Source organism: Topomyia yanbarensis, chromosome 2 (genome assembly GCF_030247195.1).
Source record: "Topomyia yanbarensis strain Yona2022 chromosome 2, ASM3024719v1, whole genome shotgun sequence".
Classification (NCBI taxonomy): Eukaryota; Metazoa; Arthropoda; class Insecta; order Diptera; family Culicidae; genus Topomyia; species Topomyia yanbarensis.
The window spans coordinates 17,935,519-17,949,187 of record NC_080671.1 but is presented as its reverse complement, the minus strand read 5'-3'; the positions used below and the strand labels follow the sequence as shown (position 1 = coordinate 17,949,187).

At 40.3% G+C, this 13,669-nt stretch overlaps 1 protein-coding gene across 2 annotated transcripts in view; it reads left to right on the top strand.

The window, feature by feature from the left end:
- Positions 1 to 10,652: 10,652 nt before the first annotated feature.
- The window catches only part of LOC131678608 (transcription factor hamlet), a 290,300-nt gene continuing 287,283 nt past the window's right edge, over positions 10,653 to 13,669 (top strand). For both annotated transcript variants that reach the window (XM_058958826.1, XM_058958825.1), the window contains exon 1: positions 10,653 to 11,243. In XM_058958826.1, the coding sequence (XP_058814809.1) occupies positions 11,207 to 11,243 (37 nt within the window). In that variant the 5' untranslated portion in view covers positions 10,653 to 11,206. The remainder of the gene's footprint in view (positions 11,244 to 13,669) is intronic.

Genomic DNA, 13,669 nt, shown 5'->3' with positions numbered 1-13,669 from the left:
TACATTCATCGCAGTATGCGTATGAATTCGGGATTTTGTGCTTGATCGTACTCATCACCCTAATTCAGGAACTCGAATTCCACACAAAATTCTGAGAAACCGATGTGGACAAGATTTTCTAGGTAACCGTGCTCTTCAGCTCATAACTCCAAAACCAGATGTCGGATCAAAATAAAACTCCATAGCAGCCGATGGCAATATTTTACCTTTCATTTCAATCTTAGTTTGTAAAAATCGGTTCAGCCATCTCCGAGAAACAGCTGTGGACATTTTGTTAATACACACATACATACACAGACACGCACAGACATTTTTCCATCTCGGCGAGTCTAATGACAATATGGCATATGAGACTCGGCCGTCCGGGCCTCGGTTAGAAGATCGGCTTTTGGAGCAATAGCATAATCTTTTTATATGAGAAAGGCAAAACAAACTTTAACCAAATACAAATTATTACATATAATAATTAATACATATTTGTATTTGCTTTAACTCTTATATAAGAGCGTTCTATAATAAACAAAATTATCTCTTCTATTACGAATTGTTGTTACAAATTTCGATAGACGCACTCGAATAATGTCATTAACTCAGGAAGATGAAAGAGGCTCATTGAGCAATGTACAATTCAATGCAATCTGTCGGAATTTCGACTTTTCAACCGAGGCCTGGAGGGCCGAGTCTCTTATACCAGTCGACTCAGTTCGTCGAGATCGTAAAAAGTCTGTATGTGTAAGTAGGAATGTGTGTGTCAAACAATCTCACCAATGTTTTTCAGAGATGGCTGCACCGATTTGCACAAACTTTATTTCAAATGAAAGGTATAACGCTTCTATCAGCTGCTTTTGAATTTTAGTTGATCCGACTTCCGATTCCGAAGTTACGGATTGAAGAGTACGGTCACACAGCAAATTCCCTTATATAAACTGGTTACATCATGGTGTCTGAATGATGTAATACATATTCAAATAGGTTCAACATTACTTGGATTTGCGAGTTCAGATCACTAATGAGCAATCAAAGTAGCTTTCACCATATTGATTTCCTATGCCGGATCTTGAATCTTGATACCCCCGGGGAACTCGCCAAGTTCCTAAGCTAATGTCAATTTTATAATTTTCCAGTGAACTATTACCGATTATACAGACTTAATTTCAAATGAAAGATATAATACTTCTTTTGACATTGCATTTCATTCAGTTCTGATTTTTAGTTCCGGAGTTACAGGTTGGTTATTGCGGTCACAAAGGAATTTCTCATTTAAACAATCGTACAATCGTAATACCTCATAGGTTAAAAATTAATTGAAATAGACATCGAATTACTTAGATTCGCTGGCCTATATAACTGATGGTGCTAATTAAATAAATTTTTGTTTGTTTGAAGTGTGTCAATGTTGACAAGTTGCTCATCAGGTTTGTGGTAGGTTATGCACTTATATATTATTATTAAATTCAATTATTAAATCCCAACTTCTTCCCATTCAAAAATTATTACTATTGAAACTTTCGCTAATTTTATCAAAAATTATCCAATAATTTCACATCCACGATATTTTCTAAAAAGACAAGACGAGCAATTTACTGGATAATGTAGAAGCTTTATCTATGATATTTAAGATGTTCTGTTAAAAAGAATTTTTTAAGGGGTTAAACAATTACGTTCGACTCGAGTCGTTCTCGACTTCGATTGTTTTGATTCCGTAATTCCAACACTTCTCGATAATCTAGTACTACTTCGAGCGAACAATGACTGGGCAGTGCGTAAGCCTTTTGTACCTGAAGACATAAAATAGACCCCACTTGCGGTCCTTAGCTTCCTGCCCAGTAACTCCTAGCCCTGGCCTCCTCGTGGCGTCGACTGGGATACGAGTAACCTTAGTGAAGATCGGGTAACCAACCCCGGTGGGAACTTTGGTCGTATGCTGGCAGGGAAGGGAGGGTTACCCTTCTTCGGAAGGTGTAAACCTGTCCTGGTGTCCAGGTGGGACCTTAAGCAGTTCTGGCACGACGGCCCACCGGCGAGACAGGTGGTTGGCGTAGGCCCTATAAGCCGCCCCTTAAAAAACCCACATAACGAACAATACAGAAGAGAATACGACCCAGAACAATCGGCAACGACCCAGGCGACGAATAAAGGATCACGATTGGAAACTCGGAACATGGAACTGCAGATCGCTCGGCTTCACAGGATGTGACAGGATAATCTACGACGAGCTACACCCCCGCAACTTCGATATCGTGGCGCTGCAGGAACTTTGCTGGACGGGACAGAAGGTGTGGAAAAGCGGGCATCGAGCGGCTACCTTCTACCAGAGCTGTGGTACAACCAACGAGCTGGGAACCGGCTGCATAATGCTGGGCAAGATGCGCCAACGTGTGATCGGGTGGCAGCCGATCAACGCAAGGATGTGCAAGTTGAGGATCAAAGGCCGTTTCTTCAACTACAGCATCATCAACGTGCACTGCCCACACGAAGGGAGACCCGACGACGAGAAAGAAGCGTTCTACATGCAGCTGGAGCAGACATACGACGGTTGCCCTCTGCGAGACGTGAAAATTGTCATCGGCGACATGAACGCACAGGTAGGAAGGGAGGCAATGTACAGACCGGTGATCGGGCCTAACAGCCTGCATCCCGTATCAAATGACAACGGCCAACGATGTGTGAACTTCGCAGCCTCCCGTGGAATGGTAATCCGAAGCACCTTCTTCCCTCGCAAAGATATCCACAAAGTCACCTAGAGATCACCGGACCAAGTAACAAAAAATCAAATCGACCACGTTCTAATCGACGGTAGATTCTTCTCGGACATCACAAACGTCCGCACTTATCGCAGTGCGAATATAGATTCGGACCACCACCTGGTTGCGGTATGCTTACGCTCAAAACTTTCGACAGTGCATAGCTCTCGTCGAAGCCGAACGCCGCGGCTAAACATCGAGCGGCTACAAGATGGCAGAGTGGCTCAAGAATACGCGCAGCAGCTGGAAGTGGCACTACCAACGGAAGAGCAGCTAGGCGCAGTTGCCCTTGAAGATGGCTGGAGAAATATCCGATCCGCCATAGGTAGCACCGCAGCCACTGCACTAGGTACGGTGGGCCCGGACCGAAGAAGCGACTGGTACGACGGCGAATGCGAGCAGTTAGTCGAAGAGAAGAATGCAGCATGGGCGAGAATTGCAATCCGACCGGTACAAGAAGACGTGGCGCGCAGCGAGCACGATGGATCGACCAGGTGGAAGACGATTTGCGGACCCTTCGCAGACTGCGTGGCTGGCGACGCGCGTTCATGGACCGAGTGGAATGGAGGAATCTTTTGTATACGGCACAGGCCACTTCGGCCTTAATCTGTTAATAAATAAATAAATAAATAAACTTCGAGCGAACTCGAGCGTAAATTAACTTTCGAGCACGGATCGAAATCCATAATCCATAGCTGATTCGAAAGAATTTTATTCGACTCGCGATGCGGAGTGTCACCCCTGCTCTTGATTCAGAGACTGTATCAAATCAATGGAATCTTATGGATTGTCCCACACACAAACAGAGCCAAAGCTGAAAGATACTGAAAAACTGTTTGGTTGTGTGAAGCAAATACATGTGCAGTTTTTTTGCAATTTGTCATTTCACCGTTTGTTACTATTTGAGGAAAATGGATCTATGATCCAAATGTGTAAATCCATGCGAGGCCGTCGAGAGCCGAGCCGGGCCCCGAGACTTAAATTACTGACAGGCCCTACCATAGATAACTTCTTATTTGAATATAGATTAGGGCAATTGATCGGTGGCAATTTTTCAAATCAAACCATTTTTATATGAATCGGTTATTTGATACGGCTCAATGCGTTAGCTTAACAGAACTTCGGGTATTTTATAAATTTAAGGGGGTCTTCTACTCTTATGGTTTCAAAAAATCGATTTTTTTTCTTTGTTTAATTTGAGAATACGCCACAGAAAGGATTTGGTGAAAATCATATTCCTTGGCATGTTTCTGGGAACAGTAAGGCCGTTTCTGAGATACTAAGCGCGGCGCACCACGATGGCGCTTGTCGATGGAAAAATCATTGTTTAAAGCATTCACCGGGTCATTCTTGACGGTACATGTATATGTGAGCGTCTGCGGATGGTTTCTTGTTTTTTTGGGGACGAGATTATCGTACGGAAGAGATTACGAAAACTGAAGAAAGAAAACAAAGATATCGGCGGGAACGGAAAGGAAAAGTTAACGGACAAATCAATTGGCCAGCTAACATTTTTTTTGGCTGGCGATTCGGAGAAACTCAAATTCTGTAGAACATATGCGAGCAATCTGTGCTTCCTTCGAACACTGTTCGTCATCGAACGAAAATCGCCAACACTCAAAAAGTTCACTCGGCGAGGTCTCTGCATAGTGGAATCTGTTTCTTAGCGCCAAAACACATGCACAAATTCTGGCAGGCAGGTGGTCAATGTTGTGATTTATTTGTCAGTCAGTATCTTCAACCAAGGATTTTCATCGATCTTACAAGCTATGGAGGTGACGGGAATTACTTTGGGGACTGATGCTGAATGATGTGCTACTCGACTCGACAGTGAACGTATAAGGTATAAGTGTGCAAAACTAAGAACATTTTCGTGATGAGGAAGGTGAGCTCTGCAGGCCCGGTATGGTAAATTATGTAGTAAGTTACTACTATCGAGTTATACACCGTACTTTATTTTAACACGCGTTTTCTTAAAAGTAGTTTTTTTTAAAGCGGTCAAGTAAGACTTCATAGAAGTACTGGTTCGATTTCAATAATTTTTTCTCCAATTGTTCGGAAAACATACCGCTATATTTGCTCGAGAGGGATTTGCAAAATGGCAATTTGTTCCATTTTTATGGCCCCTAATAAGCCAAAAAATAACGTAAATATTGGAAATTTTCCCTCTCGTCTAAACGCCAACGTAGCTATGATTATAAAAAATATTTGATTACAGATTACCCAATTTCCCGCAACTTTACTTAAGGGGTTACATATGGTGAGGTCGGCCAAAAAATCGATTTTTTTATTCTTCTATCGTAAAATTCAGGTTCTTAAGAATGTTATCTCAAATTTTGATAGAGAACGGAGCAGTAGACGCAAAGTTATAGCGTTGTTCATCTTGCTCCCTTACGAAGGTGTGGCTTATACTTGAAGCTTTAAACGCGATTATCTCGAAATCATGTTTTCCCAAAAACGTCTTTGCGGTGACTAGGATTGCCGAAAAAGTTTTCAACCGATCTCAAAACTTTTTTTAAGCTTGTTCGTAATTGAACTGCCGTGTCCTTGAACGATTCCAATTTTTCCAGAAATTTTTTATATTGATGTTATGCATTTTTCAATGATTTTTTTCAGGTGAAAAAAGTGTTTTTTTTTGGAAAAAGCGTCCCCGTTTCCAAAAAGAAGAGAACAATTTTTTAGTCAATCGTTGAAGGACACCACAGGTGCATATACTAAAGATTTTTTTTTATTTTTATGCTTTCAGTTGAGCTGTTGGACTGGAGCTGTCACGGCAAACCTCTTTGAAAGAAACGCTTTTTGCGGAAATTACTATAACTTCGACAATTATTAATATTATTTTATGTTCTCAAGTGGATTTTGCAAATTGGACATTGTACTACGCTAGACGTGTAACAAGTATTTCATAAAATAATGGCTACGTACCTTTAAACAAAATTCAAACTTTTCCCTTTATTCCCGCATCTAAAAATATAGAACCCCTTAAGCGGGACCCATGCAGTTTCAACATCAATGTCATCCAGGGCCGGCGGAATACTTTTTTCCCGAGCGGGTAGTAAGATTCGGAGTAATTTCTACTCGCATTGATGAAAGTTTAGATATGGCGTGTGTAAGTGAAAATGAAAACTCCCTGACAAAAGCTTGTATTTATTTGGAAACACCCTTTGTTTACGGGCTTTTTGACCGATGGCTTAGCGAAAATGTGTCTATAGATTGCTGATACTACATAGAACATTTGTACAGCTAAGTACCAATCACACTTTTCAATTTCGTTGCATTCCTTGCGATAGAACCTTTTCTGCCGAATACTGAAGCCCGCATGATAATATTGGCTAATGGGGAGGTATCTCCGACGACCGATAGAGAACGATTTGAATATTTCTCCAATGGCAAAAAATAATGCCGTTAAGGGCCGATTTCTTCACCCTTGCTTAATTTTTGAACTAGGTTCATCAGTGCGTTTAAACCTGGCTTAAGCGTTAAGCGAAGGTGAATCGTCGCTAAGTCCCCTTTTCAATACAAACCATATCCATCTAATATAACCGGCCCCTGGATGGTCTACTTCCGGGCCAAAGATAAGCCATTTAACATCATCCATATATCGCGTGATCTAACTAAACAACACTCGGGCGTGTACGAATTAAGTATTTATATACGTACCCGCCCAGGAAGTAGAGATTGATGGTGTGGTCTCTGGGAGGGGCCTTTATTGCGAAATATGGGATTGGATCCTTCCAGAATCCTTCGCTTCAATTGCGTTAAGCAACAATCGAGGAGTATTAGAAAACAACTTATTTTCCATTGGTCTCATTTCAAGCATTTCGCCGGATCTGTTCTTCCAAACTTTGTTCTATTGAACGGAAGTCGTCTAGCTGTTCGCTTTTTTGTGCATAAACTACCGACGTTGCAAACAATAGGGTTATATAGTTACCCATTGTAAAAACAAGGCACGATCTGTTTTGGGAATCAAAATGTGCTATTATTTCAATCGGATTAGACTTTGTTCGGTACCAGGTATTGAAGTTATCGCTTGTCAAATCCTAATCAAAGGCAAAGACTTATTGATACTGTTTCCATACTCATCGCACCTCAGCTGATTCTAGGTGACTTCAACTTCCACGGAATGCCATGGGCTCGTCTTCACGATGATAATCGATCTATCTTAATGTTTGATATTCGCGACAATTTCAATCTTGACTACGATGGAAATGACACGAACGCCAACTCCACCAGCTCGGCCTAGTGCGTTAGATTTATCATTGTTCTCGACTTCGCTACATTTAGTGTGCCCATGGATTCAAAGTGTTACGCGTCCACTATATCTGAAACAATCGAACCAAAACAGGAAATTCCTCCGGTGGAAGCGTACAACGCTTTTACTGGCTTGATTCAGACGAAACGAAAAATCGTACCAGATTACCAGATACAAATATTGCATTGAGTTTTTTCGCATTGCTTCATTCTGGGTAAAGAGAAGGCGGACACTTAGGCATTAGAAGAAGACATTTATGAAAGATCGCGTAGCTTCAACGAACTTTTTCAGTATATCTTGTCAGAGAACGCTAGAAATCAAATTTCGTGAAGCAATGTTTGTTTTGGAATCCGAAAGGATGAAGGTCGTGAATTCCTTTGGGTGGTATATCGGGTCATGTCCAATCATGGTACGTTGAATGTGCATCTTCGGAGTATGGGAATCGGGGAGAACGGTCTCTGTGCTTGTAGTGATGGTTATCGCAACATTAAACATGTTGTCTGGTCGTGCGCCTAGTGTTCTAGCGCCAGTTATCCGATCCTGTATGTCTCTCATACATATATTTTTAAGCCCCCAATAGATATCCGAATTTGGTAATCTCTTCTCTTTTGGTTGACATGCTAACAGATACCTGGAAATCTAATCCCAAGAGTTCCCTATTGGATTCAAGGGGGGCAGTTGGCGTTCCGGTTCATGATGTCCGGACAGTGATTTTCTGTTTGTCAAAAATCTGAAGTTTAATATGAAATTGTTGTACATCGAGAATTTTAGACGCATGCATTTTGTCCGCGAGACACTACGTGGTTAATGTCAAGTTGTGTTTTGTTCCAAACTTTCGAGTAGGTAATTCCCCCCTCGGTAATTTTCGAGTGGGTAGTACTACCCATACTACCCACGTATTCCGCCGGCCCTGATGTCATCAATGAAGTTTCAAGGTCGCGAGAGATTTTTCTTTTTGTCATCAAAAGTAAAATAGAAAAGTCAAAGCAAAAAAAAAAGTTTCTAAATCCATTGAGTAAATGCTTTACAATTTATTCCCAAACAAGTGCTGAATTTTTGGTCTCGCGAGTAGAAGACCCCCTTAATCTGTTCACGTCCGTTCAACTATGACCCCTTGTAACCATTAATGCCCAGGGGCCCAAATCGTCTCCGATATTCCCTGACATCAGTACAGGTACCTTCAGGAATATACGGGGGCCAGGTTGAGATCCGTTAAAATGTTCCCAAAACATAGAAAATTCCTCAGTCCGGGATCAGTATCATAGTCCACAACTAACGATTGCAATTCAACACCGGGAGCAGCAGGTTGTATCTCGTTCTGTCGTTAATTGAAATCGACCTTACCGCATTCTACCCTGGCATTTCCCTCGCAATTCGGCGTTCATTTTTACGATTACTTATGATAATTTTTCACCCCACTAAGCCATCGATCTCCACTTTTCACTCACCTTCCTCCACCGTTCATTTTGCTTTTCGGGCTCAAACTCTCACTTTCCTGCGACCACGAAACCATAAATGTCATATTATGTTTCGGAACTCGTAAAAAACGGGCGACTGCCAGTAGCTATAGATTGCAAGGGAAGAATGTGCCACCCAATCCCCGATTTATAAATAAAATATAATATACACGAAAGGTCCGGACGTCCAGTGATTATTTAGCTAAAATCTTGATTTTCACGACTTGAAAATGTTCGTTCGGTATTTAGAAGAGGATTTGCGTCCACTCTTTTTCCCGGGTTCAGAATCAGGAATTTTGTTCAAGCATTTCAATCAATGGTTGCTTTGTTCGGGGGACTTGCTAGCTAGCCTACGCATCACAGTCGAGATATACGACGATGTTTGGGGAATTTCACTCTTGCCTGAACTCTTTCCTGGCAGCAGTCATGTCACTGTCAGAGTACTTTCGAGATAGGTGGCACGATTGACCTATAGGGATTTTCTATGCGCGGTGAAGTGATCAATCATTCACTCGTGACTTAGCGTTTGGTGGAAACTACAGCAACATTCTAATTTACTGAGTTTTAATATATTTAAGCTGATCAGCATGTCCTGAAGTGGGTTAGCACCTTTTGTCTAATGGTTTCGTATATGTATTGATGTGTTATTTTGAACAGCTGAGTTGCAAAATAGTTTAATTATTTTAGTAGTTTTTATTAATGAATGTTTATCCCAGTGTCTGTATTTACTGTATTTATTAACAAATGTTTATTTCAGTGTTTTTGTATTTACTATGCAATCTCTAATTCGGCCATAAACCACTCGTTAGACGGTTAGGCTGCAAAAAATGGGAACCGGCGGTCACTCAAAAGCATAAGTAAAAAGTCGCACACATCGTTTGAGCTTTGCATCGCAGTCGATTCCGCTTTCTTGTAGCATACCTTTAATGACTTCCTTCAGCAGGATCGGTTTAGCCTAACCAGGCACCGCCACACGGTCGCCTGCGGAAGGTGGTTCTGCCCACACATTTTGCGCTCTTTGTTTTACTACATCTACCCATAATGCTAATACCAGTGTCGCGCCGGTGACACAGTACATTCTGTCGCGCTTGGGTGGTTATTGTAGCTAGCATATAAGAATAGACCCAAAGCGAAGACATCATATTCGGTGCACCGATACTTATACTAGTATAGTCTGCTCACAAATTCACGAGTTTTCCGAACTAAGCGTAAACTGTTAACCCCTACCTGGCCACGTTTTGCTTACAGAAACTAGTAACTAAGGATATCACCTTTCATTTAATTTCTAACAGTTAGCAGAATTATTCTTAGTATTGTAGTATCAAACGTGAATTTGGATTGATTGGATTTATGTCAAATAAGTGCTGCCAGTTTCTCCATTCAGCTAAAAGTAACGTTTTGATATAAGATATTGACGAAATCTGTCAAAACGTATCAAAACATAACATATCAACAGGAAAGTTATCTTAGTAATAATAGCTTGTGTGGCACCGATTCGAATCATATGGTCAGCTTTGCGAACATAAAATCAACCGTTTAATTCTGCTGTGAGAAACGTTTTCACCATTCTCAGGCACCAATTTGGCACCACTGACAATCATCTGCTTGACCGCTTGGACTCGCGTAACAACCCTTTGTTTGCAGCGAATTCGAGCTCCGGCTCCTACGGGAAGGTGATCCATGTCCACCTTTCCAGCAGTGCAGTTAGTTGGGAAAAACTGCGGAAAACTAATCGCTCTCTTTTGCCACGCGCTCGAATGTAGCTACCAAAGTATTTGCCGCGAGCGTCTCTTCCTCCTTTGTTTTTGTTTAGTTTCGATGTATGTTTCGTGGGGATATTCCGCACCACGCGGGGACACTCGTAGCGCCCCCCCCCCCATCGGAGAGTGAGAGCACGCGCGAATCCTCGGTCCCTACTCGGGGTGAATTGTGTTTTTATATAAATTACAGTAATTATTCTATTCTCAATGAGCGCGGAGAGAATCCCGCGACTGCCACACGGTGTTGGGTTTGGGGGGATGAGAGCAGTCATAAAATAAAAACTAGGTGAAAATATTTGTTTTCACGAGCGCTTTTTCACTGGGAACTCAAAACACGGACCGCACACAGTGGATTGGTTGCGCTTTTCCGTCCCCCCGGAGGGCCTGCCGGGATGTCTGGTTCAGTTTGTTTCACAGCTTAACACCGTTAGCAGCAGCAGCAGCAGAGTGGTGCCTACCACGTGAATCGAAACTATCGACGTCGACGACGTGTTGGCTCGTGGGAATGAATCTAGTCCGCGCGCGTTCAGTGGTTTGCTGATAGTTCTGCTTGATCCGAAGGAAATTTAGCGAAGCACAGCGAGACGGCAGCTTGTGGGTGCGGGGCTTTCGTTTCGGGACGAAGGAAAAACAATGTGCTAGCATGGCTCGCAGCAGGTGGCGTACATGAAAAACTATCGCGATGTATCAGTTGGTCGGCTGTTATCAGTGCGAATGCTCGTAAGTGTTTGTGAGATATTTTTTTAGGCAAACTGCAGGGCTCGGAACGATTGGCAGGATTTTAAAATGTTTGCCGGATTATGAATTGTTGGAAAGCCGGTCTTTTGTGGTTGTAGATACGATTGTGTAAAAAGTTGAAACTTGATTGGATAACGACATTTGCTGATGAAACGTGCTTACATATGATTGAATATGTGTGAAAATTAGTTTCAAGTTCAGATTTTCACTTCTGTTAGTGTAAAAAGTTTATCTGTAAAACTGACATCGTTAAGGATGAGATCTAAATCCGTCGCGAGACGGTTTGCTCAAGGTAAGATTTTCATAGTAAATACGTGTGTGGAGAAATTATCGAAAAAGTGCGCGTAAGTGAATCTGATTTCGGGTGCACTCAATTGTTAAACAATAATTGTGGATAATTTCAAGTAAATCTATGCAACAGAATTTCTAGAATAAGGCGCTCGACTTGATCGACACTAGATCAATAAAATAAGACATAAACTTTGAAAGTGGAAATTTTTCATTCTTGATCTGACTTATCTATAAGATGACAGAAATCATTTTGAATATTGAAATCGAAATTCTAGTGAATTTAAATTGCGAGTCTCTTCAGTATAACAGCGGCATCACAAGCCAGAATCGATCGCTATCGATAATCTCTAATCAAGTTGATATTTTCAAGAGTTGTTTCTTTTTGTTAGTAAAATCAGCCCTTCTTATTAGCTCATGATAAATTAGTCAATGGTCATCAAACTGTTGATGTTTGTTTGATGGACTTTGTGTTGTGCATATTCTGGATCCAATAAGCCAAAAGAAAAACACGTGTAAGCAAAGGTGATGATTGCGTAAAACTATGCTGCACACTTTTAAACTCAAAAATATCTGCGCAATAAAAATATATGAAAATTAATTTGCTCAATAATTGCTATAACAAAACAAATAAAATAAATTTTGAAGTTTAGGTTTGAAATATTTTTTACCAACTGTGAAGTCTTTAATCTGAAAAATCAGAGCCAATTAAAAAAATTAAAGAATAAACTTCATTCGTTTTTTTAAAACATTTTTGTACAGTGTACCGTTATTTAAGGGAAGATGTTCAGGGTGTTCTTGGTTAGGAACCGTTTGAAAAATCATTCGACATATACCATCAAATCTTAACTCTTAGAGAGTTACGGAACAGTTTCTGTAAATAACTTGTTTGTCTTAAAATACCTCTCTCTCAAAAAGTGTACTTTATATTTTCGTTTTTAGCTCCCTTTGAAAGGTGGAAAAATTTCATTCCAAATAAGTTCAATCTTTCAGTTAATGGAATTATGTAATCTTTTGGTAGTAAAGTTACCAAAGGTTTGATAGCGTTTTTGTTAAGTTTCTGAAAATAGTAAATTATGAATATAACAATATCCAAAATTGAGTTCCAAGACGATTCGTAATTTGTTTTTAAATGCCCTAATTAGTTATGGAATTCGCGCCTTGACTACGTCTCATCAGAATCCGACACTAACTCAATGACATGACTAAATTAGCCCCGGATTTAGGCTAGCTTCCGAAACGGAATCTCTTTTTTGTGTTCCTGGGCAAACCTTTAGTCAAACCAAAGCGTGATATCCCTTAAGAAAAGGATTTCACTATTAAGTTGGTGATAACTATTTCTCTTCTACATTTAGTAATTTCATATTAATATCTATTCGCGATTCTTTGTATTTACAATATTAAATTTCTACATAGACACCGCAAGGAATTCTCGAGACGAAGTTTCTCCAAGTATCAGGTGTAACGGATCAATATACCCAGAAAGGAGAAATTACAATTTCAATGGAAGGTTTATTTTTCAGTAGTATTTGTCATTGACAAACCAAATCCAGATAGATTCTGTAAAAAAAATTGACGAAAATTAAATCATTCAATGTTTATAATCCGTTTGGTTTCAATTTTTTTTGTGGACGACCCTATTGAACGATTTTAATGAGTAAATCAGCAAAGAAATCGCCAAGAGATACATCGCGATTTTCTCCATTCCGCAAAGTCTTATTCTTGTTAATTGTTTCATGAACTATTTATAACAACATGGAAAGAAAACTTTCTCATTTACAAAAAAACACTTATGTAATCTACTTTTAGCACTTAACAACATGCCACCGAAAATTTTGCCATTTGTAACTAAGTTTTTCATGTCGAAAGTAGCTGCGTACGAATTTCAAACAACGCATTGAAGGTGTAAAAAGGTTGCGTTGCCGCGAACCCACTTTGACCAAAATGGTTGTCGTAGCTTTTGCGACATTATCCAACGACAATGAATGGAGGTGCAGCAAGTAGGCATGCTAAACATTTATTTAGCATGTAACTTTGGTTTTAAAGCGGGGACATATACATATTTATACATCAATTGATTGAAAGTAATGCAGGCTACAATTCATAGAGGAAACTTTTTTGAAATCCATTTGAAAAAATAAAAAAAATGTATGCCAAATAACTATATTTTTGTTGGAAACAACAATTAATTAAATTCAATGCGCTATTGTATTTATAGATTTGCTGGATAATATATTTCGTCTAATACCTTGTTATCAACTGTTTTCGCTAAATGGGTATGTGAATTGCTGAATTCGCCTTGGTCCAACTTGGACCTTTTGTGATAGATACAATTTGGTGAGACATCGCGAAAAATCCATTGAGAAAGAAGTGTGTGCAGTCGATCATGTTTTTAGGAAAACGGAAGCGACTATACACAATATGGTAAAA